The 26,314-nt window shown below is 39.4% G+C and overlaps 1 protein-coding gene across 3 annotated transcripts in view; it reads left to right on the top strand.

Moving 5' to 3' along the window:
* ints10 (integrator complex subunit 10) overlaps positions 1-26,314 on the top strand; it is a 55,935-nt gene that overhangs the window by 20,342 nt on the left and 9,279 nt on the right. For 2 of the 3 annotated variants that reach the window (XM_048531776.2, XM_048531767.2), the window contains exons 9-15: positions 639-775; positions 12,006-12,159; positions 17,988-18,070; positions 19,404-19,550; positions 20,550-20,658; positions 22,324-22,403; positions 25,162-25,324. In XM_048531776.2, coding sequence (XP_048387733.1) covers positions 639-775; positions 12,006-12,159; positions 17,988-18,070; positions 19,404-19,550; positions 20,550-20,658; positions 22,324-22,403; positions 25,162-25,324 — 873 coding nt within the window. The remainder of the gene's footprint in view (positions 1-638; positions 776-12,005; positions 12,160-17,987; positions 18,071-19,403; positions 19,551-20,549; positions 20,659-22,323; positions 22,404-25,161; positions 25,325-26,314) is intronic. The other variant, XM_048531785.2, reaches the window with a different exon arrangement.

Raw genomic sequence — 26,314 nt, 5'->3', positions numbered from 1 at the left:
CTACAGTGTGGAAACAGGCCTTTCGGCCCAACAAGTCCACACCGCCCCTTGAAACATCCCACCCAGACTCATTCCCCTATAACCCACACAACCCTGAACACTACGGGCAATTTAGCATGGCCAATCCACCTAGCCTGCACATCTTTGGACTGTGGGAGGAAACCTGAGCACCCGGAGGAAACCCACGCAGACACGGCGAGAATGTGCATACTCCACACAGACGGTTGCCCGAGGCTGGAATCGAACCTGGGTCCCTGGTGCTGTGAGGCTGCAGTGCTAACCACTGAGCCACCGTGCTGCCCTCTATGAAGAAATTGTGATGCCTTTCTGAGGTAGAATGTGATGTGACTTGGAAGGGAACTTGCAGGTTGTAGAGATAACAAGGTGTAGATCTAGATGAACACAGCAGGCCGAGCAGGAAAGCTGACATTTCGGGTTGACATCCTTCTTCAGAAATCGGCAGTTCCTACTATCACTTGCAGGTTTTAGGGCCCCATTTACATGTTGCCCTTTTCCTTCTAGGTGATTGAGTAACTTTGGTAACTTTGCAGAGCATCAAGTAGACATAGATATGTTTTGTTGATATTGATTCTATTTTGTGGATTTTGATTTAACAGCTCCAATAATTTTCTTTTTAGCATCCAGCCCTTCTAGCAACCAAATTCCCCTTATTTTGTTGGATGATTTGTCAAATATCTATGGTGATGTGGATATCGATAGAAGTAAACACATTCATAAAAGGCGGAAACTTGGAGAAGGGAGGGAGAAAACACTGGTGAGTAGTGTACCTCACCTGGATTTTTATTATTTTTGCAAAGTTAGTGTTGTCTTAGCTGTAAAAAGCCATATGTCCATACAATTTTGTCATATTGTTCTTGGTGCTTATCTGCACTTATGGATCAGCTTCCTCATGTTTCATAGAACATACAGCGCATCTGGTAGTTCCTCTCTTAGCCTTTCCTAAATCATCATTTTAGATGAGTTACAATGTTCTCCAGTTAAACAGTCAGGCAACTGAAGCTGTTGCTGTTGCTGTTTGCTGTAAACTGCGCACCTGCATCACCGATTCCTTCATTTTTCTCTCTCCATTGCCTTGGGCTAAGCCTCGTTGTTCGCATTTTCAAAGTCCCATTTGTCCAACCTGTCATCAGTTGCAATCAGTTGTTAACAACAATATTTGTCTACCTAGGAAGCTCCATGTCACTGGTCATGGGTTTTTTGACTCCTAGCATGGCTTATGAGCCTGATCCTCGAGCCACATCTCCAACACTGCATTTGCTAGGTGTTTCTGGGAGGTGGAATTGGTCCTTTTGCCTTAAGATGTCTGCCATTTGTTTTTCTGTCCAGAATTCTCAAAGAATTGTCTGTTCATGCAGGAGTTTCTTCCAAGTCTGTTCTTTTGAACGATGGTCTCCCATGTGTTGAGAACTGTGTTGCATTTCTTTAGGGAAGCCTTCAGGGTGTCTTTGAAACGCTTCTTTTGTCCTTCTGTTGTTCAAGTGTTTTCCTTGAGCTTGGTGAGAAAGATTTCTTTGGTAATCATAACTAAAGCATCATTAAACTTGTGGCTGGCTCAGTGGGGTTGGGATCAGATGATCATGGCCTAGAAGCTAGTACTGTTAGCTGCTTTAAGGATGCTGATGTTAGTATGCATATCCATCCAGCTTGGTGTGGAGAGTCCATCTCAATGCTGATAGTACTTCTCAGGTCTAGAGGTGGTGTCTATATGCAGCCCAATTTTTGGAGTGATATAGAAAAGTTAGAAGGATGAATGTCTAATGCACAAGGACCTTGGTATCAGCATAGATGTCACAATTGTTGAAGACTACCATCGAACGCCTAAGGATGACAGTGATTGCAGATTGGACGCAAGGCTGAATTCTGCATCAATGTCAGTCTTAGATAACGGGGATCTTCCAGGTAGGGGAGATGTTTTGCGTTTGAGAGGATTTCTCCATTGACTTTAATGGAAGGATGGACCAAAACATTACCTGGGATGGTTTGGTGAAGGATTTGCACCTTCTTGAGGTTGAGGCTGAGACCAATTTTTCAGTATGCTTCTGCAGAGGCATTACGTGAGGCTTGACAATTATCTTCTGAGAGACCAGAAATGGCATTGTCATGACAAACTGAAATTCCTCAAGCGAGGTCAGTGTTATTTTCTTGGATTTCAACTGGTCGATGTTGAAAAGTTTTCTGTTCGTCCTGTAGACAATGCCCACACCGCTGGGGAGCTTGTTCTTAACCAATGGTGGCAGTAAGATGAAGAAAAGGGTAGAGGTAATTACATGTCCCTATTTGACCCCTGTCTTAACCTGAAAGGATTTTGCCATATAATCATTGGTAAGAACTGTCACTAACATCTTGTGGTAGAAATGGAGGATGGTGATCAATTTCACTAGATAGCTGGCAGTTTACAAGATCTTTACTAGAATTTCCTGATTGAGTCAAAATACTTGGTCAGGTGCTTGAAGGCTACGTAGAGTAATTTGTGTTTCTCCTGGCGTTTCTCTTGGAGTTACTGAGAAGTGAAAATCATGTCCATAGAACATGATTTGGTTGGAAGCCACACTTGCTTTTGGGGAGGATTTCTTCTGAGACTGGGAGATGGCATCCAGTTGTGTCGGGTGATGATGTTCATGCCGATGTAGAGTAAGGACATTCATCAGTAGTTAATCGATTCCACTTCTCTTTTGTAAAGGTGACGATAGCAGCATTCACTGAGATCGGCAGGACGTTTTCTTGTCTCCCAGGTTTTAATGAATGGTTGATGGAGATGGCAGGGAGACTCTGCTTTTCCAAGTCTGTTCCTCCAAATTTGCTCCAATTCTCATTTGAGTGCCTTCCATCAGCTGCACATCTAATCTTTCTGGCAACAAAGTTCCTCTTATTTTGTTGGATGATTTGTCAGAGATCTATGTGATGGAAACTTAGAGAAGGAAAGGAGAAAACACTGGTGAATAACCTAGATCGCTTGAATTTTAGAAAATTGTTCTTTTAGATGTAAAGAGCCAGGTCTTCCTCCATATCATTTTGTAATATCGTTATATATTGCTTGTTTTTATTATGCATATTTTTATTAACCTCATACTTAAAATTCTTAGTAGTGTGTTCATTTTTCGTTGCTTGACCCCACCTAATATCGAACTTTCTCCAACTTACCTTTCTCCCCTCTAATTCTCCGTTTAGAAACCTCGCCATTCAAGGATTCTAACCTTTTGGTTGTCACCTCTTCTCAGTCAATGTAGATTCTGTATCTGTATGCTTACCTTTTTTTTCTGAAAAGACTTTGTACTACAGCAAATTTATGTGAGTTAAAGTCGGTTTTGGCAGTGGTTGAAGGCATTTCTAATGAGGGATTTTCCAATAATAGATTGAAGAATTTACCCGATTTCATTTGATTAATTCGTAACCAGCTGAACCACAGAGGGAAGGTTTTTACTTTTTCTGTGAGGGAAAAAAACATCCTAGTGCACATACTGAAGGTCCATTCTAACATGAAGCAACAAGTAATGTGAACTGAAGTGTCATTGTTATACCCCTTACATTTCTTGCTTGTCAAATTAACAACATTTTCCAAGTGTGCCTTCCATTTTCTATCAACATATTCAATCTACTTCAAATGACCAAAACATTTGATCTCTTTTGGTCAATCTCAGACTGTCTATCTGTCACCAAACCAATTTCAACCTGTTATAAGCAACTTGCCAGATAGAATAGACTAGTTTCTGGGCACACCTCTCATGGCTTCCTGAATCCAGGGTCACACATGGTTGATATATGTTGCTGTGATCTCACAGTGGATGGGGGATGTTTATTCAGTGAGAGTGCTAGTTGCTGCTAAACTATCCAATTATGCAACTTTGAGACCCAGAAGCTTACTGGAAACTGTTCTTTCCAGATACACTTGGTTAATGTAATTATATTCTAATGTTCTAACTGGCTTCACAAATCAGTGGTTTTGTAAACATACTCAGCAAATTGAATCCATACTCTTGTGTAAATAATGATAAAACTATCCTTGGACCAGCCAGTCTTCCAAGTAATACTAAATTCGTTAATGCCCTTTCTTTCTAAATCTTGATGGGTAAATGCTTTAAATATTTTTTCAGAATTGTGGAATGTATCAGTTGAGGGTTATGCTTTAGCAACATACTTTACAATTTTACTTCAGAGTGCAGCTTGATTTCAATCATTCAGTTCTCTTCACGACAAAAAAAAATGCTATAGAAAAGAATACCAAAAGAGGATGATTTATGATTCAAGATATAAATATGCTCAAGCTAATGTATAAGAAAGCTCCTAAAATACCTTACAATGTAATAAATTTTGGAATTCATCGAATCCCTACTGTGTGGAAACAGGCCAATTGGCCCAAGAAGTCCACATTGCCCCTCAGAAGAGCATCCTACCCAGACCTGCCCACTTACCCTTTCCTTGTAACTCTGCATTTCCCATCACTAATTCACCTAACTTACACACCCCTAGACACTACAGACAATTTAGCAGGCCAGTCTACCTAACTTGCACATCTTTAGACTGTGGGGGGAAGCCATACCACCCAGCGGAAACCCATGCAGACACAGGGTGAATGTGCAAATTTCACACAATCGCTGAGGGTGGAATCAAACCCAGGTCCCTGGCACTGTGAGGCGGCAGTACTAACCACTGAGCCACCATGCCGCCTAAATTGTTGTTTCCTGCCTTACAAGTATTTTATTCCTCAATGTGCTGAATAATGATATTTCCTTCTACCTGAGTGCCAGGGTACTATTTGTGGTATAGCATGTGAGTCCTATACAACTAAAATGTGTTTATTATTCATGTTGATTTCAAATACTTGGGATATTTTTCAAGCTGGAACTTTGATCCTAAAGGGCTTTTTGTTCCGGGACTAAATGCCAGTTTTGGGGAGAGTGAGTCTTTGGAGAGCTCTGTGACCAGTCAGTTTCTTGACTAAGCTGTCTGAATTATATAGAGTACTGTTGCTATTTTTAATTTCTCTGCTGACAACTTGGCAACTGTGTAATACAATGCATAGGATTAGCTGACTTGCTTATTTGATAAGAAGTTATTCGATCAAAGTCCTGGTCAACTAGCCTGTTTACTTTAGCTGTACATATTGTCATCAACTAAAAATCATCCAATTGGCCTTTTACGTTGCTAAGTTAAGGGTTGGGGGCAACTACTGCTGACCCGCTACCACAAGTGATCTCATGCAATTTACCACTTGCATCCTGTCCTACTTGACCACTGGGGATTTGCATTTGGAGCAGGGCGAATGTTACTTTGCTGTTGCAGTCAGACCATTTGTTTTGCAACCACATATTGGAGTTATACGTCATACAATAGGAAATTTATAGACAACCATATATATTCAAACAATCAATTATTACTCCTGTTATGATGTTACCGTGCATCAGAAATTGCAGAGTTGCTCACAGTGCACTTCTAAGTTCTTTTTTAAATGGCAAACTTCGTAAAGACTAAAATGGTCGTGTGAATTAGTCATGAGTAGCAACAGAGATATCATTATAATGATCCACAATATTGGGGTTGGTGCCCATTAATTTAAAAATACGGCCAAATGGCTGCTACATAATTTCAGCCAGCAATAGAATTCAGATTAGAAAACTACCCAACATGTACAGTCATGGATCAGACAGTGATGATCTGTCATGTACACCAGTGCACTGCTTGTATTGGTAAAGGTGTTTTAATTCCTCTCACTCTATCTATGTGCAGTCCCAGAATCCACAGCTGGGTTGAGGAGGAATCCTCCCTATGTAGTGGAACTTGTTGGTCTTGGACTTTTGGGTGGGCAGCTCCAAGGGTGTTTGAGGTTAGAGGCACTAGACATCCTCTGTGTGTCCTGCCAGATGCAGGCTCACTCTCCTCGACTTGAACTCCTGCAGGGTTGCAGGTTTCAGGCAGTGTGGAGGCCCAAGCACCTCTCGCGTGCACCAAGAGGAAACCGCGTGCCGGGGGTAGGGTATGTGTTTTTCTCCTTGCTAGGAGCAGCATGGGCCTGACAGCTTTATTGAACTTATCCAATGTGTCAGTTTCCGGAGTATCTTCAACTGTCTGCCTGCTGCTTGTTACCTGTTTATGTATTTGAGTGAAATTATTAATTGCCAACAACCTGGGAGCAGCTTCTGCCAAGGCTCTGAGCAGGTTTCTGGACACCAGTATTTCAATGCCAGCAACCTGAGCATTCCTTCCTCTTCACCCACAGAGATGTGGCTGTGGTGTACTCATCAGAATGCGCTCCTGACTGTACTCTAGCTGCAGTCTCTGCCAAGGCATAAGTATCTGAGCTGGTAGAGGGTGCAGCAGTTGTTTTTGATCGGAAAGATTTGTGACTTTTTCCCCAGCTGGAAGAAGAGATTATGACTTGATCTCTTCGTGGCACATTCCGGTGCAGTGCCAGTGATATCAGCTGGAGATGAGGGAAAATGAGTTGAGAAATAGAGGTAAAGTTTTATGCATGTTAAGGATACATTCACAGTTGTGGTAATAGGAAAGCGTTGTAGCACTTCGCAATCAATCTTACTTGGGCGGCAGGGCATGAAGGTCTCCGCATCATGATCTGAGTGGCTGTGATTCTCTCCCACAAGGAAATGGAATTTCACTTTAGAGGCAAATTTCAGACCCTCTATCGCCCACCCCTTTTGTGGACAGTTTTCTAAGGGAGGATTGAGTGAAGTGAAAGTAGCTGGCAAAGCTGTTCAAACTATTGTAGGTGGAGGAAAGATGAAGTGTCCCAAATGAGTGCATGGGGAACACAAGAGGTTAGCAATTTGGAGGAGTTGGTTGAAAAGGAGTAAAGGACGATGCTGCACTCAGTAGTGAGATTGTACAACATGAGCCTTGGTGGAAGGTGACAGAATGACAGTAAGTGTGAGGTAGCAGAGAGAAGGTGGTGCACTGACCTTGCAGAACACAGAATGACCTTCTTCCCTACATTGCTGGGCATTTCTTCAGACCTGGGTGGCAACTCTGACCATGCTGGCAGGGCCTGTTGCCTTGATGTCCTCTGGCAGTCCTGAGAAAACAGAAAAACCACCTGCGCCACCATATCCACCAAGGCATCTGCTGTGAGCAAATCAAGGGGAGAGCGTGCCTCTGTCAGCTATCCAAGATGATTCTTCAATTGTAATTCTTAGCTGGCAGTGATTGACCTGGTGACCTAAGCTGGCAGTGTTGGAAATCCCAGAAAATTCCAGTGGTTTGTACTGTTGAATATAAGAAAGTACAAGAGAAGCACCATATCGGGGTGTTGCATACATAATGAGATGAGCAGTGTAAAATTTGAGAGAGATTTCACTACAGCTCATGGAGACAAGCCCTAAGTGAAATTTCCTGAAATTGACATGGTGCTGATTTTTTTTTGATAAGTTCAACCCTATTATGACACTTCATGCAAAGCACCTTTAACCTTTCCATTCCCCAAGTGTTGCTGCACGCAACTTTTCCTTTCTGTCATATCCTCTCATTATTGTTCAGCTATCTTCTCGCCAATCCTTACTTGACAGTCTAATCTGGTTTACAACTGGGTGGCATACAGCATTTAAACCTCGTTAGTTAAGTCATAAAGGACATGAAACTATCAGTGGCATTAATAAGTTTAAAGCGTGCTCAGAAAGATAATGGTGTAAGTGGTAACACTGAACATTGGGATCAATTCAGAACCCAGCAAAGGATGGCCAAGGAAGGGACAGAGAATATGAAAGCAAGCTAGCAAGAAACAGAAGGGTGGACTGTAAAAGTTTCTTGAAATATGTGAAAAGGAAAATATTATCTAGAACAAATGAGGATTCATCATAGGTGGAAACAGGAAAATGAATAGTGGAGAGTGAACAAATAGTGGAGAAACTAAACAATTGCTTTGGGTCTGTTTTCATGAAAGAATATATAGAAAAATTGTCAGAAATCAAGGCTTTGTGAAACTGAGGAGCTGAAAGAAATTAGTGTCAGTAAGGAAGTAGTACTTGAAAAGTTAACTGGATTGAGGGTTAAGAATCCCCAACACCAGATAGACTACATCCCAGGGTATCAAAGGAAGTGGTCGTAGAAGTAGTAGATATGTTGTCGTTATCTTAAAAATTCTATAGTTTCTGCAGGCTGGAAGGTTGCAAATGTGAAACCACTGTTTAAGGGAGAAGATGGAGAATGGAGAGCAGACCTGGTAGTTTGATGCTAAGAGTAGGGAAATGTTATGAAGGATGTTATAACTGGCCACCTAGAAAATAATGGTAATATTGAGCAGAGCCAACATGGATTTTATGAAATGGAAATTTCATTTGACACACTTTCTGGAGTTTAAAAAAAAGGTTCCTGTTAGCGTAGAGAAAGGACAACCATTAGATGTTGTGTATTTGGATTTTCAGAAGGCTGCTGATGTGATCTCATACAGAATGTTTGTAAACAAAATTAGAGAGTATGTGGTTGGGTGTAATGTTGCCAAGAATAGAAATAAACAGGTAATTCTCAGATTGCAAGATAATAAAATGTGAGGCTGGATGAACACAGCAGGCCAAGCAGCATCTCAGGAGCACAAAAGCTGATGTTTCGGGCCTAGACCCTTCATCTCAGATTGCATGCAGTTACCAGTAGAGTATCACAAGGGTAAGGGCTAGGGCAGTAGTTGTTCAAAATCTGTATAACTAATTTGAATGTGAGAATCAGTTGTAATACTTACTTATGTTAATGACACAAAACTAATTGGGAATGTAAGTCGTGAGGAAGATGCAAAGAAAGTTTTCGTGCAGACTTTGACAGACTAGGTGAATAGGCACGAACGTGGCAGATAGAAAATAATGTGAAGTTATCTAGTTTTGAACAAAAAAAAATCCTAAATGATGAGAGGTTGGAGGCTTTGGCATACAGATGCAACAAGCAATAAGGAAGGTTGTATTGTTGTATAAGGGTGTTTCAATACAAAAGTAAAGATACTCTGCTATTGTATGGATCCTTGGAGTTACTGCACCTGGAGTGTTCAGTCTTGGTCTCTTTTTTTCCAAGGAATGAAATACTTGCCACAGCAGGAGTACAGTGGAGAGTCACCAAACTAATTCCTGGGATGACATCATTGTTTTATGAGAAGAGAGTTGGGGCAGCATGGTGGCTCAGTAGTTAGCACTGTCTCACAGCTCCAGGGACCCGGTTTCAGTTTCACCCTCGGGCGTCTGTGTGGAGTTTGCACATTTTCTCCATGTCTACTTGGGTTTCCTCCAGGAGCTCCAGTTTCCTCCCACAGTCTAAAGATGTGCAGGCTAAGTGGATTGGCCATGCTAAATTTGCCTTCGTGTTCAGGGATGTGCATCCATGGGGATGGGCCTGGGTGGGATGCTCCAAGTGTCGGTGTGGACTTGTTGGGTCGAAGGGCCTGTTTCCACACTATAGCAATTCTATGAATTCCATTCTATGAAACTGGGGTCTGAATGGAAACTTTCTAGAGTTTCGAAGAAAGAGGAGTAATCTTACTGGAACTTGCAAAGTTCTTACAGGTACAGATGTTTTCCTGGACTGGCAAGTGTGGAACTTGGGAGTATAGTCTCTGAATAAGGATAGGCCTTTATGGACAGAAAGGCAAAATTTCTTCATTCAGAGGGTGATGATTCTTTCAATTTCTCCAAAATGGCTGTAAAAAGTCAATCATTGAGCATGTTAAATACTGAAATTGATAGGTCTCTGGAGGCTAACAATATTTAAGAACATGGAGAATATTTAGGAAAGTGGCATTGAGGTAGACATTCACTTGTGATCGATGTTGAATGCTAGAGCAGGCTCGATGGTTTAATGGCCTATTGCTGCTGCTTTGTCTGAGATGAGAGATTGTTGCAGTCTCATAGCTGTATTGTGGATCTGTTTGACAAGAGTTTCAAGGAGCATTTGGACTTGTTGTTCAACAGAATTTGTTCTAACAATGCAAAACAAATTCAGGATAATGTTAATGGGACATTAACATTAGTATGAATGGGATCAACTCTATAAACCATATAACGGCCAATGAGTGTTGATTTATAAAGTGTGGAATATCGGTTATTGGATTTTAGTGTGTTTTATTATCGTGGGAAAAGTTCCGGAATGCAGTGAAATGGCTCTAAAAATACATTTCAATCACTTGATTAAGATGAATTGATTGTTTTTTGAGGCTCCACAATTAACATATACTTGTTATTTTCAAATTATTTCACAGATTGAATTATGTAATCAAAAACTATTGCATATTTTGTATTCTGCATGATAGCATGTATGAATATTTGTTTCCTTGTTTGCTGAAGCTTCAGATGTGTAACAACAATGACACATTTCAAAGATTTTTGACTTCTCCAGGTCTTTTTCATTAGTTCCACAGAAAGTCTGTATATGAACTGTGTTCTGGCTGAGCTTCACTTTTTCCGTATTGGTGACCTTGAGTCATGAATACTAGCAGCTCCAGTCGATCTCTTGTATGAAGTAAGGGCACCTGGTATGGTGTCATTTTGGTTTAATTCAACTCAGAATTTTTACTTAGGTACAGGAAGAATGTATAATATTTTAATATCTACTTCATTAAAATAGTTGACTACTGCTACCCATATCAAGTTAATAATTTTATTAATAGACTCCAGTAACATCATGTGTGTCATAAATTTTGAAGCTGACAAAACAATGGAAAGCTTCAATTTGTGTACCAGACAATTAAGCTTGTTTGTTTTATTTTCCCCCGTACTGCAACTTGTTTTGATGCTAGTAAAATGAACCACCAATTCTCTCTGGTAATGACGTTCACAGATAAACGGTAGTAAGTGAAAACAGTCCTGGATTTATTATTTATGGATAGTCACCACTAGTGTCTCATAATTTTTTTTAAGTATCAAGAAATTTGTCAGTATAATGACTGTTTTATTTCACGTATTTTATGACGAACAGTTATGTACTTTTGACGTGTAGTAATTGTTGCAGTGTAGGAAACTGTCAAATGAATTTGTGAAATGCAGTAAATGATTTGTTTTTGTGATGTTGACTGAGGGATAAATATTGATCAAGACACTGGGGGTAACTCTCCATCTCTTCAAATAATGCTGAGAAATCTTTTGCGTCATCTGCTAAAGAAAAACTGGGACCTTGGTTTGGTTTAACATTCTATATAAATGACTGTATTGCTATCAGTACAGCACTCCGAGTTTTTCACCGGAATGACAGCCTGGACTTTCATGCTCAAGTCCTGGAACAGGACTTTAATTTGCCACCTTTTGAATCAGAGACAAGAGAGCTACTAGCTAAGTCATGGTTACAGTTTACTGGCAATAAATGAGTCATTATATTAATGCGATTATGTGCAGTTGTTATTTAACTTTTTATAATTATTGTTTCGCTATTATTAGTGACTCAACAGGTTCCAGTTCAACTCCCTCTAAACAGGCTGATCTCTGTTTATGTACTAGAAGGCAGTGCAATTGATAATAGCACACTGAAGCAGGGGAGGGAAAAAAATCATTTGTTTTCATCCTAGATTGTTACCTGTTGCAGTGGATCTCAGTGTTTAGTTAGTTAATCTCTTCTCAAATGGATTAATGATCACGCCTTCTTCCATATTCCCAGATGTGGATTATAACATTCATAATTTCTGAGCCAGCTAGTATTTTGGTGTCATTTCTTTGAGTTTAAGTAATTTAAAACTCTCCTGTTTCGATCAAGGCTAAACTTACTTGGCAGCCACCACTAGTCTGCCTGAAGACTTTCCTGCCAAACTCCGTGCTACTTCATGCATGCTGTCCTTTGAGAGACAATCCATTTAACTCTGCTGCGTATGTTACAGATTTTGGTTTGAGAGAGATGGATCCAGTGATTCCTGTTAGACTTCTGTATAAAGTATTGGCTGGGGATAAAGAGATTCACATTCATGATAAATCTTGTTCTTCACAGTTATGTAGTCTGTGAATGGCCATTGCTAGGTTCACACTTACAGACATATTTATATTTTAAGCAAGCTAACTTTGTTTCACTTTGTATTTTAGAGTTCAGATGATGAAGAATGTTCTGGAAAAGGACGTAGCCGTCATATACTTGTCAATAAGGTTGAGCTGCCAAACTCCATCGATGTACTTGAAAACTTTAAGCTTGCAAGAGAAAGTTGGGAGTTGCTTCATTCTCAAGAGGCTTTGGAAAAAGGTGGGTCTGCTCCCATTTTCTATTGGTGAGTAAATTGTGCCACTCTACAGCACCCAACTATCCGTGAGAAGATTTTTTTTTAAAAAAATCATGATTTCTGTCAAAATGCACAAGGTTTTTATTTTCAAAAAGTGCTTTGGAGATTGAATAATTAACAATTATTACCACAAATTACCAGCTTGGTTTGTTTATTCCCGGCCAAATATAAGTATGAACGCATTGAAGAATTCAGCTTTGTTTCAAGTCTTTCACATGGGAATCATCTTCTGGTTTACTCATAATTGCTTTATACTATAAGTAGCGCTGTATTTCAGATTCAGATTTACTGCTGCTAAAGTGTGTGACAAATTCAAGATATAATTATTGCTTTGACTTCTTAGAAACTTAGTAGACTTATTTCCAGATGGCACAAGTCCTACTTAGCGTATCAGTGCCATTTTAAACTGAAGTAATGCTGACATGGGGGGCATAAAAGATTAAAGTATGGTTGGTATTATGCCATTCAGCGAGTTATGATTTTGATGCCACTCATTTGTTGGTTTTTCTCCAGCCATTAAGCTTAAAGAAATTAAGGACAAGTTTTAAATTTTTGAGAATCTGTTTTGCCTGTATAAACTACTGGATATGATCCTGTAATGACTATTGAATTATTACTTCACAATAATTCAGTCCACCTAAGGACACAATTTCTAAAAGAAGCCAGATTATAAAGAGATCCTTTCACAAGTACCAATGTATATTTGGATGTTAAACTCTCATTCATATACTTTTCTCATTGTTTTGATCTTGTGTCGAGCTTGAGATGAGTTAAACTTAGGATGTTGTTGGAGATAAAATAGGTCAGAAGATTTTATTTGAACAAATCAATACAATATGTGGTGCATACTTTAAAATTTGAAAGTAGAATAGAAGTAAAACTAGTAAAGGTTAACAAGGATGATGGGCAACTCTTACGAGCAGTGCTGAAAACTCTAAAGGTAAACTGTTAAATGGCTAAGCAGCATCATGGGTTGGAAGTTACACATTAAAGCACCTTGATCCATTTCTTAGCTAGACAAATGATGGAAAAATGTTCCGGTGATTGTTACTATGCCAAAAGATGGATCAGAGGGCTGAAATTTTCAGGTGTCATCCAACCTGGTTAAAAGGCCAGGAGGAGCCAGTGCACTATCACATGATATGAATATAACTCTGGGACCATCACTTTAAGATTGACAGCTATGCAGTAACAAGCAGACCCCAATGCTGAGGACCCAGATTGTTACTTAAGTTTGGGATTGGCTGAGTGTAGCAGTGACCTGTACCTGTCCATACAAAGTGACCCATATCAGCTTACACAAAGCGACCTATGTTTGAAAGCCACAAAATGGCCAACATGGATTAAAACAAAATGGGACAGCCTGCTCTAATGTTTAAATGAAACATAATAGTACTTTTGAACAAGGCTACCCCAAGGTCAGCAAAAGAGCCTTTACGCCAAACATTTGAGACCGTTTTGATAAAAGAATGCATAAGAGCAGGCAAGTGATTAATTCCACCCTTAGTAATGAAAGGTTGATTGTCCAGTAAATGAATAACAACAGGTGTGAGTCTCAGCCCATGATCCAACCACATTAATTCCCTAAGCAGCTGCAGACAAGAGCTAAAGTTAATTCATAATAAATAGTTGTTCCTTTGAAGTTACTCACAGTATTAAAAAATAGGTTCTAGTTAAAGATTCTTCAGATAATCATGGAAGTAGTTTTCAACATAAAGGATAGATGCACATGTAACCAAAGTATAATATAAGCATTACAAAAAAAATTTAATCCTAGATGTGAAAGTTAATTAGCTGTAGGAAATGCCACCTTTTATCTCTTGAACAGAATAGATTGTGCACAGTCCATTAATGACAGAGAGCTATCGTAGAAGTAGCTGTAAAAACTTTTACACTTTATAACTAACTTTTATTACAAATCTTACAGCACCTAGTTAAAACTGTCTTTTATATGTTCACACCTATAATTAGGACAGTGGGGAAATATCGGAAGAGTAACTGAATTTGGTAAAGCCAGCATATGGAATACAACGAATACTAGAATTCAAGCAGTCCTTAAAGATAAACAAATCTGACACAAATCTGATGGAATATAGCCAGTAACTTTGGAATGTGAATGAATGGAATGTGAATGAATAGAATGCATAGAAAGGTCCCAAGACTTAGCAATTACAATGCCTGAGATATTGAAAACCTGGAGCTGTCCATTGGAATGCCCATCATCGATTAGGGTTCCCACGGGGTTGGGTGTATGGATTTAGAGGGAAAGACAGTGACTACACTGTATTTGATTATTATAGTAGAAAAAGTATAAAATGCTTTATTTCTCTGTAAACATCAGAGTGCATCGCTGATCTCTGTTCTGGTCTGAGCGAAAGATGAAGGGAGAAATTGCTTTCTCACGTTGAGGCCAGATTCGGGGATGAAACTTTGGCTTTCTCCCTGCGTAAACTGGTTTCGTCTTGAATAAACGTCTTCCATTTGCCTGAATTCTGCCTGCCTCCTGAGTCAGGGGCTTCCTCTTACACAGAGTGTGGCGAGTGGGTTTGATGGATTTGAGTGAAGGGCTGCAGGTTGCTTGGTCCATAAGATTAGTGGGGGTGTGGGGGAGAGATAAGCGTTGAAGTGGGAATAGGGTGGGGAAAATGACTTGAGCTGGGGTTCAATATTAGGTTGACTCTGGTCGGTCCCTGGTGCCCCCAGAGCAGATACAACCCTACAGGGTCTTGCACGGCATTGCAAAATATTGGCAATTTTGGACTGATCTCTTAAGTGGCTACTTCAGGGTCTGAATAGGTCCAAGTACAAGCATGATGCTCAATGACAGGCAGATAAGCAATGGGAATGCTAGCTGGTGGGTATTTAATAATTTTGGTTGTCACAGGGGCATGAGAGAGGAATTGATGAAAATCGACTAGAAGCAGAGCCTAGTGGGGAAGACAGTAGAGCAACAATGGCAGCAGTTTCTGGGTGTAATTGAGGACACGGTGCAGAGGTTCATTCCAAAGAAAAGAAAGATTATCCGGGGTGGGATTAGACAGCCATGGCTGACAAAGGGAGTCAGGAAATTTATCAAAGAAAAAGAGACAGCCTATAAAGTGGCCAAGAGCACTGGGAAATCAGAAGATTGGGAAGGCTACAAAAACAAACAGAGGATAACAAAGAGAGCAATACGGAAGGAGAGGATCAAATATGAATATAGGCTAGCTAGTAATATTTGAAATGATAGTAAAAGCTTCTTTCAAAACATAAGAAACAAACGAGAGGCAAAAGTAGACATTGGGCTGCTCCAAATTGATGCTGGAAGGCTAGTGATGGGAGATAAGGAAATAGCTGAAGAACTTAGTAAGTACTTTGCAGTGGAAGACATGAGTAGTATCCCAACAAATAAGGAGAGTCAGGGGCAGAGTTCAGTATGGTAGGCATTACAAAAGAGAAAGTGCTACAAAAGCTAAAAGGTCTAAAAATCGATAAATCTCCTGGCCCTGATTGGGCTACATCCTAGAGATCTGAGGCAGGTGGCTGAGGAGATAGCAGAGGCTTTGGTTATGATCTTACAAAAGTCACTGGAGTCAGGGAAAGTCCCAGATGATTGGAAAATTGCTGTTGTAACCCCCTTGTTTAAGAAAGGATCGAGGCAAAAGATGGAAAATTATAGGCTGATTAGCCTAACCTCAGTTGTTGGTAAAATTCTAGAATCCATCATTAAGGTTGAGATTTCTAAATTCTTGGAAGTGCAGGATTGGATTAGAACAAGTCAGCATGGATTTAGTAAGGAGAGGTCGTGCCTGACAAACCTGTTAGAATTCTTTGAAGAGGTAACAAGTATGTTAGACCAGGGAAACTCAGTAGATGTTATCTATCTAGACTTCCAAAAGGCCTTTGATAAGGTACCTCACGGGAGGCTGCTGAGCAAGGTGAGGGCCCCTGGTGTTCGAGGTGAGCTACTGGCTTGGATTGAGGATTGGCTGTCTGACAGAAGGTAGAGAGTTGGGATAAAAGACTCTTTTTTGGAATGGCAACCAGTGACAAATGGTGTCCGACAGGGTTCAGTGTTGGGGCCGCAGCTGTTCACTTTATACATTAATGATCTGGATGAAGGGACTCGGGGCACTCTGGCGAAGTTTGCCGATGATACGAAGATAGGTGGACAGGCAGGTAGTACTGAGGAGGTGGGGAAGCTGCAGAAAGATTTAGACAGTTTAGGAGAGTGGTCCAGGAAATATCTGATGAAATTCAATGTGAGGAAATGCGAGGTTTTGCACTTTTGGAAAAAAGAATACAGGCATGGACTATTTTCTAAACGGTGAGAAAATTCATAAAGCAGAAATACAAAGGGATCTGGAAGTGTTGGTCCAGGATTCTGTAACGGTTAACTTGCAAGTAGAGTCTGTGATTAAGAAAGCGAATGTAATGTTGTCGTTTATCTCAAGAGGGTTGGAATATAAAAGCAGTGATGTGCTTCTGAGACTTTATAAAGCTCTAATTAGGCCCCATTTAGAATACTGTGTCCAATTTTGGGCCCCACACCTCAGGAAGGACATACTGGTGCTGGAGCATGTCCAGCGGAGATTCACACGGATGGTCCCTGGAATGGTAGGCTTAACGTACGATGAATGGCTGAGGATCCTGGGATTGTGCTCATTAGAGTTTAATAGGTTGAGGGGAGATCTAATAGAAACTTACAAGATAATGTATGGCTTAGAAAGGGTGGACACTGGGAAGTTGCTTCTGTTAGGCGGGGAGACTAGGACCCATGGGCACAGCCTTAGAATTAGAGGGGGTAAATTTAAAACGGAAATGAGGAGACATTTCTTCAGCCAGAGAGTGGTGGGTCTGTGGAATTCATTGCCACAGAGCGCAGTGGAGGCCGGGATATTAAATGTCTTCAAGGCAGAGATCGACAAATTCTTGATCTCAGAAGGAATCAAGGGCTATGGGGAGAGTGCAGGGAAGTGGAGTTGAAATGCCCATCAGCCATGATTAAATGGCGGAGTTACTCGATGGGCCAAATGGCCTTTCTTCCATTCCTGTCTTATGGTCTTATAATGAAAGCTTCCGAATTCTTTTGAATATTAGAATTGTTTCTTTGGAAATATTTCATTGAAAGGGAATAATTTCTTCTCAGCAATAACTTCAGAGTTGGATCAAAACCCATAACCAACTTGCATATGTGCCTATTTCTGTACCCATAGATGTCTTTATTTACCTCTGAAAAACAGAAGGAATTAGTCAATTTGTGTACTAGATGCTGACATCTATTCTGTGGCCACACATCTGTCCTTGTTAGGGTTATTCAGATTCTGTAGCTTAGAAACATGTGCATTGCCTTCCAGAGATGCATGCCAATTGACGATCAACACTGTTGGTTTGATTAACATATTGCATACATCCCCCTGTACCAAAATAATAGAAAACATCTTAGCATACAATTTCAGAAATTATTTTGAAGGTAGTATCTCAGAAGAAAGTGTTTGCTAAGTTCAGGAATTTAGTACAGAGAAAATCCATAAATTTGCAACAAATTTGCTCTATTTTTGTCACCAGACAATACCATGAGGCATGCGATTAATTGGCCCAGAATTGTACTTCCTTTTAATGACATTTGTTGCTATTTTAGAACTGTTGGATGTATTGGAACTCATACAGCCTAATAACTGCGTCTTGCTTTGCATCTCACTGCAAGGGCACATGCAAGTACTGAAAAATCATTTTTCTTTTCCTTAACTATTTGACACTTTTTTATTGATGCATTGCAGAACTTATTTCTGATTTTTTATTTATTCTTAAGAATTTACACGAATCTGCATGTCTTGGAAGACTGAAACCTGGTTGTGGTTGAGGATATTCATAACAGATATGATTGTGTACCAGGTAAAAGATTTAAGGTCACACTGTTTAATGCAGATACCTTTTATTGTCAAGTATATCTGTTTAGCCTTATTAACTAGAAACTTAATTTGAATCTACTGATCGAAGTTAATTAAGTTATCATCATTCTAAATTATTAGTTTATCTTTTGTGTTGTGACTGTTGAATTATACCTAGGGAATTGACTTGATTTTATTTTAGTAAAGTAAGTGTTTTGGTCAACCTGTTTTATCTTTCTACTTAATTAAGTTTTACGTTCTTTGCTCACCCATTCACATTTCACCAAAAATTTATACAATCACTTTCATACAAAGACTGTCCAATACACGACCACCGTAAAGGTTTTTAAAAAATCTATCTCACTAAAATCCCTAAAAATAAAGGTGCTATTTAACAGAATTTTTAAGTTTTCTTATAAGTTTGAATTTTCCAATATAACGTTGTCCCCACAGGTCTGTTGATCTCTAAGCACTTTTTTGTTTTTTAAAAGGTTGTATTTGATGAAACTAGGGCATATGAGCTTTGCGTTGCTTAAATTTGCACATGCAAATTAAAACAAGTTGAGGGATGTGACACAGGAGAAAGGGGGGCGAGTTGGATGCAGTCCAGGAGAAGAGGAGAAGGAGAAGGTTCTGAGAGAGTATGGCCTGGGAGAAGGGAGACACTTTCAGGGAGGGGTAGTGTATTCCTGTGCCTCCACCCCACCACCACCTGTCCTGCATCGTCAACCCCACCCTCCACTTTTTTCTTCCTTCAGCATTTTCACCTCCTCCCTCCTCCTTTACTGCCACCTCCCCCACTAACCCCCTGCTCCCTCAACCCCCATCCCCACCTCACCGTCTCCTCATTCCCTGCCAGTCCTGAACGCTATCTAAATATTGCAACTTGACTTTAATTATTTAAATAACATTTAGATTCAAAATTGTACCATTTGACATTTCAGTTGTATGCAATGTTGGCACCTGTACTTTGAACACTGGTACAATTCTCAATAAAGCTATGTCTTCTGTGCTGCTCAGACAGTGAAGGAAAGGAAAATGGTGGAGAATGGGTAATTTTTATATAAATGAAGTTAAACTGCTTTAAAGGACTCTAGAGAGAAATAACATTGAGAGCATGCAATTTAGGAGAAGAATATTAGCACTTACAATTCCTATAATCTTTTATGCAAATCTTAGTTTGCTGATTAAGGGAGAGTAAGATTATTGAAATGGCCTCAAGATTAGGTGTAAATGTTTGTCTTTTTTCCCCTCGTTTACATAATGGGAATTATATAAATTATGTAAGTGATGTTTTTATTGCCGTGATATGTAATTGAATGCATTTGTTTTTGAAGGGTCAATACAGGAAAGCAATAAACAGTCTTCATCAGTTAGGTGCTCTTCAAGGAGCCCAGCAGCATGTCATAAGTCAGGGCACACTTGAGCAACAGAGAGCGCTAATCCAAATGGCTGCCTGTCACTTTGCTTTGGGAGAATACAGAGTAAGTAGACAATGGTAAACTATTCTGAGAATTTAGGAAATGACTTTTGCCTATCCACTTCACAAAATTGAAGCCTCATAATACATTATTGATTACTTTTGGTTGGATCTGGAATATCTTCTTAATTTGTTTGAAAACCTTACTTGAATTCATGTTTGTGATTCACGTCATACTCATCAGAAGAGACAGTTGGATTGCTAATCTAGTGATCTACTTGATGAATGCAGTAAAAACCGAAAGAATTGCAGATGCTGCAGATCAGGAACAAAAACATAAATTGCTGGAAAAGCTCAGCAGATCTGACAGCATCTGTGAAGAAACAGTCAGAGTTAATGTTTCGGGTCCAGTGACCCTTCCTCAGATTAATATAGTAGTTGCTGTTGTGGATGCTGGATCCCAACTAAGAGTCTGTTTTACAGTCAATTTCAGATCTGAATAGTTAAAATGAAATGCTATTCCTTACCAAGATCGAAAGAAAACTTAGAAATGTTGCTGTTCTGTAACCCTACTTCATAAGCAGATGATTCTGGATGTTTAAAGAGCTAGTTGCTGCCATTTGCTTTTGAATGAAATGATTATCGATATGTACAAAGAAAAAAGAAGTTTTGTAATTTGTTTGTAAAGGATTTGTTAGTTCAGGAATCCACTGTGTTGACCACTTCTGTTTTCTGAGGAATTGCATTTCTGATTCACACATAGTATTTACATTTCTTGTTAGTGTTAATGATTGGAAAACTACCGAAACAAACCATATAAATAGGTTCAAAAGACTATTGCATTCATTTCTGAAAGTAGAAAATTTTGAAGAGAATGATGAGAAAGATAGGTAGATAAGTTTGATCTGTCAAAAATAGAACGTATCTAGATTTTGTAGCCTTTTCTTTTAAAATACTTAATAGCCTTGTAATTTATTATGTCATAATTTGGAAAGAAGATTAAGAAACTTTGCCAATGTAATGAAGTTGTGCGTGAATTTGAATTTTTCTTTTCTTACTGTAGATGACATGTGATAAGGTGTTGGACGTTATGTGCAGTGTTATTCCATGTGCACAAGAAGTGGTTAGAGTACAGGAGGAAATTCCAAAAGTAAAACCTAGATTTAAGAAAGGTATGCACCAGTGTGAGTTATTTTTTAATCTTTTTAATTTATTTGCCTGAAGTTTTTGAGGCATTCAAAGGAGTTGATGTGTCTGACAGTGCCTGTTGCCTTTCTAAAATTAGTTGCAAAAGTATTGTCTGTACAGTGTTTCATTGGTACGTCTTGTCAGTGTAGAGTTTTATTTAGATCACAGTAATGAAAGTAACCTGTATTATGCCTGTTCAGCATGGACAAAACATAGGAGGTATATGATTAGTTTGTCTCAAAAATAAATAGTTATGATCTTTATTTTCCTACTTCTTTTTGTAATGTATGAAATAGTTAGGATTGCAATTGGATAATTTACAGAAAATCAAACAGTGCAGTAATGAAAAATCTGAATTAAAGACAGGCGCTCTGAATATTCAGCACCTTTGAGAGCGAAACAGAGTTGATGTGTCAGTTTGATAAAACCTCATTTTTACTTTTGGGGAAAGGCATCTGCGCGATAGGTGCCTTTAAGTTTCACACATGAGATATTGTTGGGACATTTCTTCCCTTCAAGTTACTTGAACTGCTCACACCCTCTAGAATATCTACACACAGATCCAATGTTGATGTGTCAGGAGGCTGTGCTGTCTTCTGACTATAGAATTCTTGGTAGTAATCATGGGATCTGCTGCGCTGACCACTCTCTTTTGAGGAATTGCATTTCTGACTCACACATGATATTTAAATTTCTTGATAGTTTTAATGCTTGGAAAGATTATTGAAACATACCATATAAATTGGTTCAAAAGACTTGGATTCATTTCTGAAAGTAGAAAGGTTTGAAGAGGATGATAAGAAAGATAGGTAGATAGATAAGTTTGATATGTCAAAAATAGAACTTACCTACATTTTATATTCTTAAAGTAATAAATGTTACACTAAACTTTATTCCTTCAGTAGCTTAAAGCCTTTGAGTGAAACAAATCTGCGAAATGTAAATGGAATGTAACAAGCTCAAACCCCATAATTTGTGATAATTATAAAGGCACTAACCTCGAAACATAGATTGCTTATCCACATGTTGCTCAATTCTTGAACTTGCTCCACTGTGGAAATACAACTACCTGATGACAGAGGTAACAAAGTGTGGAGCTGGATGAACACAGCAGGCCAAGAAGCATCTTACGAGCACAAAAGCTGACGTTTTGGGCCTAGACCCTTCTTCAGCAGGTCTAGGCCCAAAACGTCAGCTTTTGTGTCCCTAAGATGCTGTCTGGCCTGCTGTGTTCATCCAGCTCCACACTTTGTTATCTCGGATTCTCCAGCAACTGCAGCTCCTATTGTCTCTGACAGAACCAGGACTGCTTCTGTACTGTGAATAGTTTCTGCACAACAACAACGTAATCAAGGCCAAGGGGGTGATTGCCTTCTTACCATCTTAGCTGAGCTTTACATGTTGTCAAAAAAAGCAGCAAAGAGGCTTGGATTACCCTTGTCTACATTTTTAAAAACTTTAAATACAAATATTTGCACAAAATGTAGACTTTATTAAGTCACTGACACTTAACGTGCAACATAATTTGTTTAACACTGTCAAGAAATACTGAGTTTACAGAAATGATCATTTTGCTTAACTTCTTAAAAGATCTAAATGAACCATTTCACAGTTTTCATTTTCTTCTCTTTGACCCCATTTATTTTCAGCTTCAGACCTCAAACTGTTGCCTTGTACAAGTAAAGCTATGATGCCATATTGCCTTCAGTTAATGTTGGCCTGCTTTAAGGTAAGCTGATTGACTGAACCTTCTTGTCAACATGACTAATTAACAGATATGTCCATAAGTAAGAATTTGAATCAGTCTTGCTAAGCAACAAAGTTTTCTATGAAAATGAATTGTTTTTTTCCCCTATTCTTTGCTTGGAGGCTGGGTTTTGCCTACAAGGTACAGTTCCAAAGCACTGCTCACTCTCCAGTGTTTTACTCAACTAGCATTTTTGTGTCAAACATGGGTAAGAAGTATTAATCAGACAACCAACCAAAAAGGAGAATAAAGAACTTGCATTTATATGGTGCCCTTCAGGAGCTTGCATTCCCTGAAATGTTTGTTTTCAGCCATGAGTCACTATTAAAATCATGATCACTACCATTCTTTTCCCACTATCCAGTTTCCCTGCTCTCCTTCTCTATAGGAGCCAATAATTTTCTGCTTAGTTGTGTTGTGTTAACTTGTCACAGACTGAGAGTCAAAATGTCAAATATCTGGCTCCGCAATGCATTTACAGTGCATTTGCCTAAGAGGCTATCATGGAAGATTTTATTTGCTCTTGAATTTCCACTGAAGTTACAGATTAGAGTAAAAGCAGGTGACCACTGAAAATGTGACCCTCACTTCCAACTTTTTAAAAAAATTACTGTGGATCTGACTGATGGAGCTGAATATCTTTTAGGTATGAATGATATTGGCAGAAGCCTTTGGACTGCTGAATACAGCAAATGTGTATATCTGTTTCTTTTGTCTGTCTGTCTGTTTTTCTCTCTTTCTTCCTTTCCCTACCCCTCTCTCTCTCTCTTACTTTCTCCCTCCCAACCCCACTTTCTCCATGCCTCCCTCCCTCCCCTCATGTCTCTTCGTCCCTCTAAAGCCCAAAGGATGCTTTTCTTTTAACCTGTTGCTGTTAGTGGATAAGTCAGAGACTTTATAATTCATGAACCTCCAGTGCCTCATGTGCCTCCAGAAAGGTGAGAGGACCTGAAGGAACAGATCAGAGAATTGAACGACTTGGAAAACACAAGAAACACTCCATCAAAATCCAGAAGACTTGTGTAGTTGAGCTGTTTCCCAAGTATTTTTGTCCTCCACCACAACATCAATTTTTATTGTCTGTCTGTATGGATGTGTGTAGGGGGAATTTTAAAAACAGATTAGAGGTTTAACCAGGAGACTTATGTGTTGACAGTTCATAGTTGTTTATCTGTGACTAGAATCTATTTGTGTGATAAATAGTAATTCTTGTTTTGCAGAGAAGTCTGGCCCATGTTTTTCACTTAATCTAGGTCTATGTGTCAGGTATATTTCTAACTGTGCATACTTTGATAAAATGTTTCATTTTTTTGTGGAGACTTTGGGAATAGCAGGGCTTGGTTGTGAGTGCACTATTCCAGTGAGGTATGGCATTAAATTGGAAACTAAATATCCCTGGTGTAATGCAGCTTAGTCGTAGAGTCATACAGAGATACAGCATAGAAACAGGTTCAGACCAACTTGTCCATGCCCACCAGATATCCTAAATAAATCTAATTGCATTTGCCAGCATTTCCCCATATCCCTGTAATCCCTTCCTATTTATATACCCATTCAGATGCCTTTTAAATGTTGTAATTGTACCAGCCACCACCGCTTCTGGCAGTTCATTCCATATATATATACCACCGTCTGTGTGAAAAAGTTGCCTCTTAGGTTCTTGCAAATCTTTCCACCTATGCCCTCTCGTTTTGGACTCCCCTGCCGCAGGGAAAAGACCTTGTCTGTTTACCCTATCCATGCCCCTCATGGTTTTATAAACCTTTATAAGATCATCCCTCAGCCACCAGTGCTCCAGGGAAAATAGCCCCAGTCTATTCAGCCTTTCCCCACTGGGTATCATCCTTGTAAATCTTTTCTGAACCCTTCCAAGTTTCACAGCATGCTTCCTGTAGCAGGGAGACCAGAATTGCACACGGCAATCCAATAGTGGCCTAACCGATATCCTATGCAGCCACAGCACAACCTCCCAACTCCTGTACTCAGTGCACTGACGAGTAAAAGCAAGCATACCAAACACCTTCTGCATTATCCTATATACCTCACATTTATTTAAATTAAATTCCACCTGCCACTCCTCGGCCCATCTGATCAAGATCCTGTTGTACTCAGTGGTAACCTTGTTCTTTCTCCACCATCCCTCTAATTTTGGTGTCATCTACAAACTTACTAACCATACTCCCTATGTTTGCATTTCAAATCATTTAAATCAATAATGAAAAGCAGTGGATCTAGCACCGATCTTCATGGCACACCGCTGGCCACAGGCCTCCAGTCTGAAAAGCAAACCTCCACCATCACTCTCTGTCTTCTATCTTTGAACCAGTTCTGTATCCAAATAGCTAGTTCTCCCTGTACTCTGCGTGATCTAACCTTGCTAACCAGTCCGCCATGAGGAACCTTGTCGAACATCTTACTGAAAACTTGCCAGTGGGGTGCCTGAAAGACATAATAGGTTATAGTTAAATCATCCCTAATTATTCATAAATAATACTAAACAGCAATAAATAAATCATGTCAGATTAGAGGTTACATTGATAAATGAGTTATTTGGAGATTAATTGTTATCTTTTTTTGGACTGATTATACACACATGCATGCCAACACATTGTTTCAATGCATCAGCATTGAAGCTTTTTCAGCATTTGACAGCATAAAATAAAACAAGACTCCTGAGAAGTAGTTTTGCAATTTCTTAATTTCTTTGGAAAGAGTTAACAAATAATTCTGTTTTATATAGTTGAGAGCCTTTACAGATATACGAGATGATCTGGCTTTAGGTCATGTGATTGTACTACTTCAATTGGACTGGCCTCGTGGAGAAAACCTATTTCTCAAAGCAGTTGACAAAATTTGTCAACAAGGATCATTTCAGTATGAAAACTTCTTCAACTATGTCACAAGTATCCTTTTACCTTTTCAGTTATATGCCAGAAAATCCTGAAATGCATTTTAATTAATCTCCTTTATTGGTCTGAGTTTGAGTCAGAGGTCATGGTATTGAATCATCTTCCAAAGACTAGTTTCATTCACTGGTGTTTATTACTCTGGACACCAAAGTTCTATTTTAACTATACCTGGCTAATGTGATTGCTGTCACTCATTTAGTTTCACGTGCATTTGTTTGTACATGCCCATTAGGCAAACCAGGCTTTCTTCCCATGACACTTCAAAGCAACCTAGCCAATCTCTGTCTGTCTCTCTGTCCCCCAATTTTTTGTCTTTTCTTTTTTTGCTCCCTCTCTCTCTCTGTCTCTCTGATGCTTTCTGTCTGTCTCTGTCGCGCTTTCTCTCTCTTTCGCTCTCTTGCTTTCTCGCTCTGTTTCTTTCTCTCCCTCTGTCTCTCTCTGTCTTTCTCTGTCTCTTTCTTTCTGTATGTGTCTCTGTCTCTTTCTCTCTTTGTTTCCACGTGTCTGTTTCCCTCTGTGTCTATCTATCTCTCTCTCTCTCTCTGTCTCTGTCTCTCTCTCTCTCTCGCTCACTTTCTGTCTGTCTCGCTCTCTGTCTCTGGCACTCTCTCTCTGTCTATGTCTGTCCCTCTGACCCTTTCTTTCAGTCTCTCTGTATCTTTTTCAGCCTCTCAATCTCTGTTACTCTCTTGCTCTGTATTTTTCCCTGTCTTGCTCTGTCACTTGTATTTTGTCTATATTTAACATTAAAAGTTACTTCATGAGGTATTTTAATAAACAGATAATGACAACGAACTGTATGAGCAGATATTATGACTGTATGAGCAGAGAGTCAAAGGTTTAATCAGAGAGAGATCTTAAAGTAATAAAGAAGAATTGAGAGCTCTGGGGAGGGATTTCCAGAGTTCAGAGGCTATGCTGCTGAAAATGAGACAACCACTGTTGGAGAGACTAAAATCGGGATTCCTGAAAATCCCAGAACTG

Source organism: Stegostoma tigrinum, chromosome 1, assembly GCF_030684315.1.
Source record: "Stegostoma tigrinum isolate sSteTig4 chromosome 1, sSteTig4.hap1, whole genome shotgun sequence".
NCBI classification, from domain to species: Eukaryota; Metazoa; Chordata; class Chondrichthyes; order Orectolobiformes; family Stegostomatidae; genus Stegostoma; species Stegostoma tigrinum.
The sequence above is the reverse complement of the archived record's forward strand: the minus strand, read 5'-3'. Positions and strand labels throughout refer to the sequence as shown.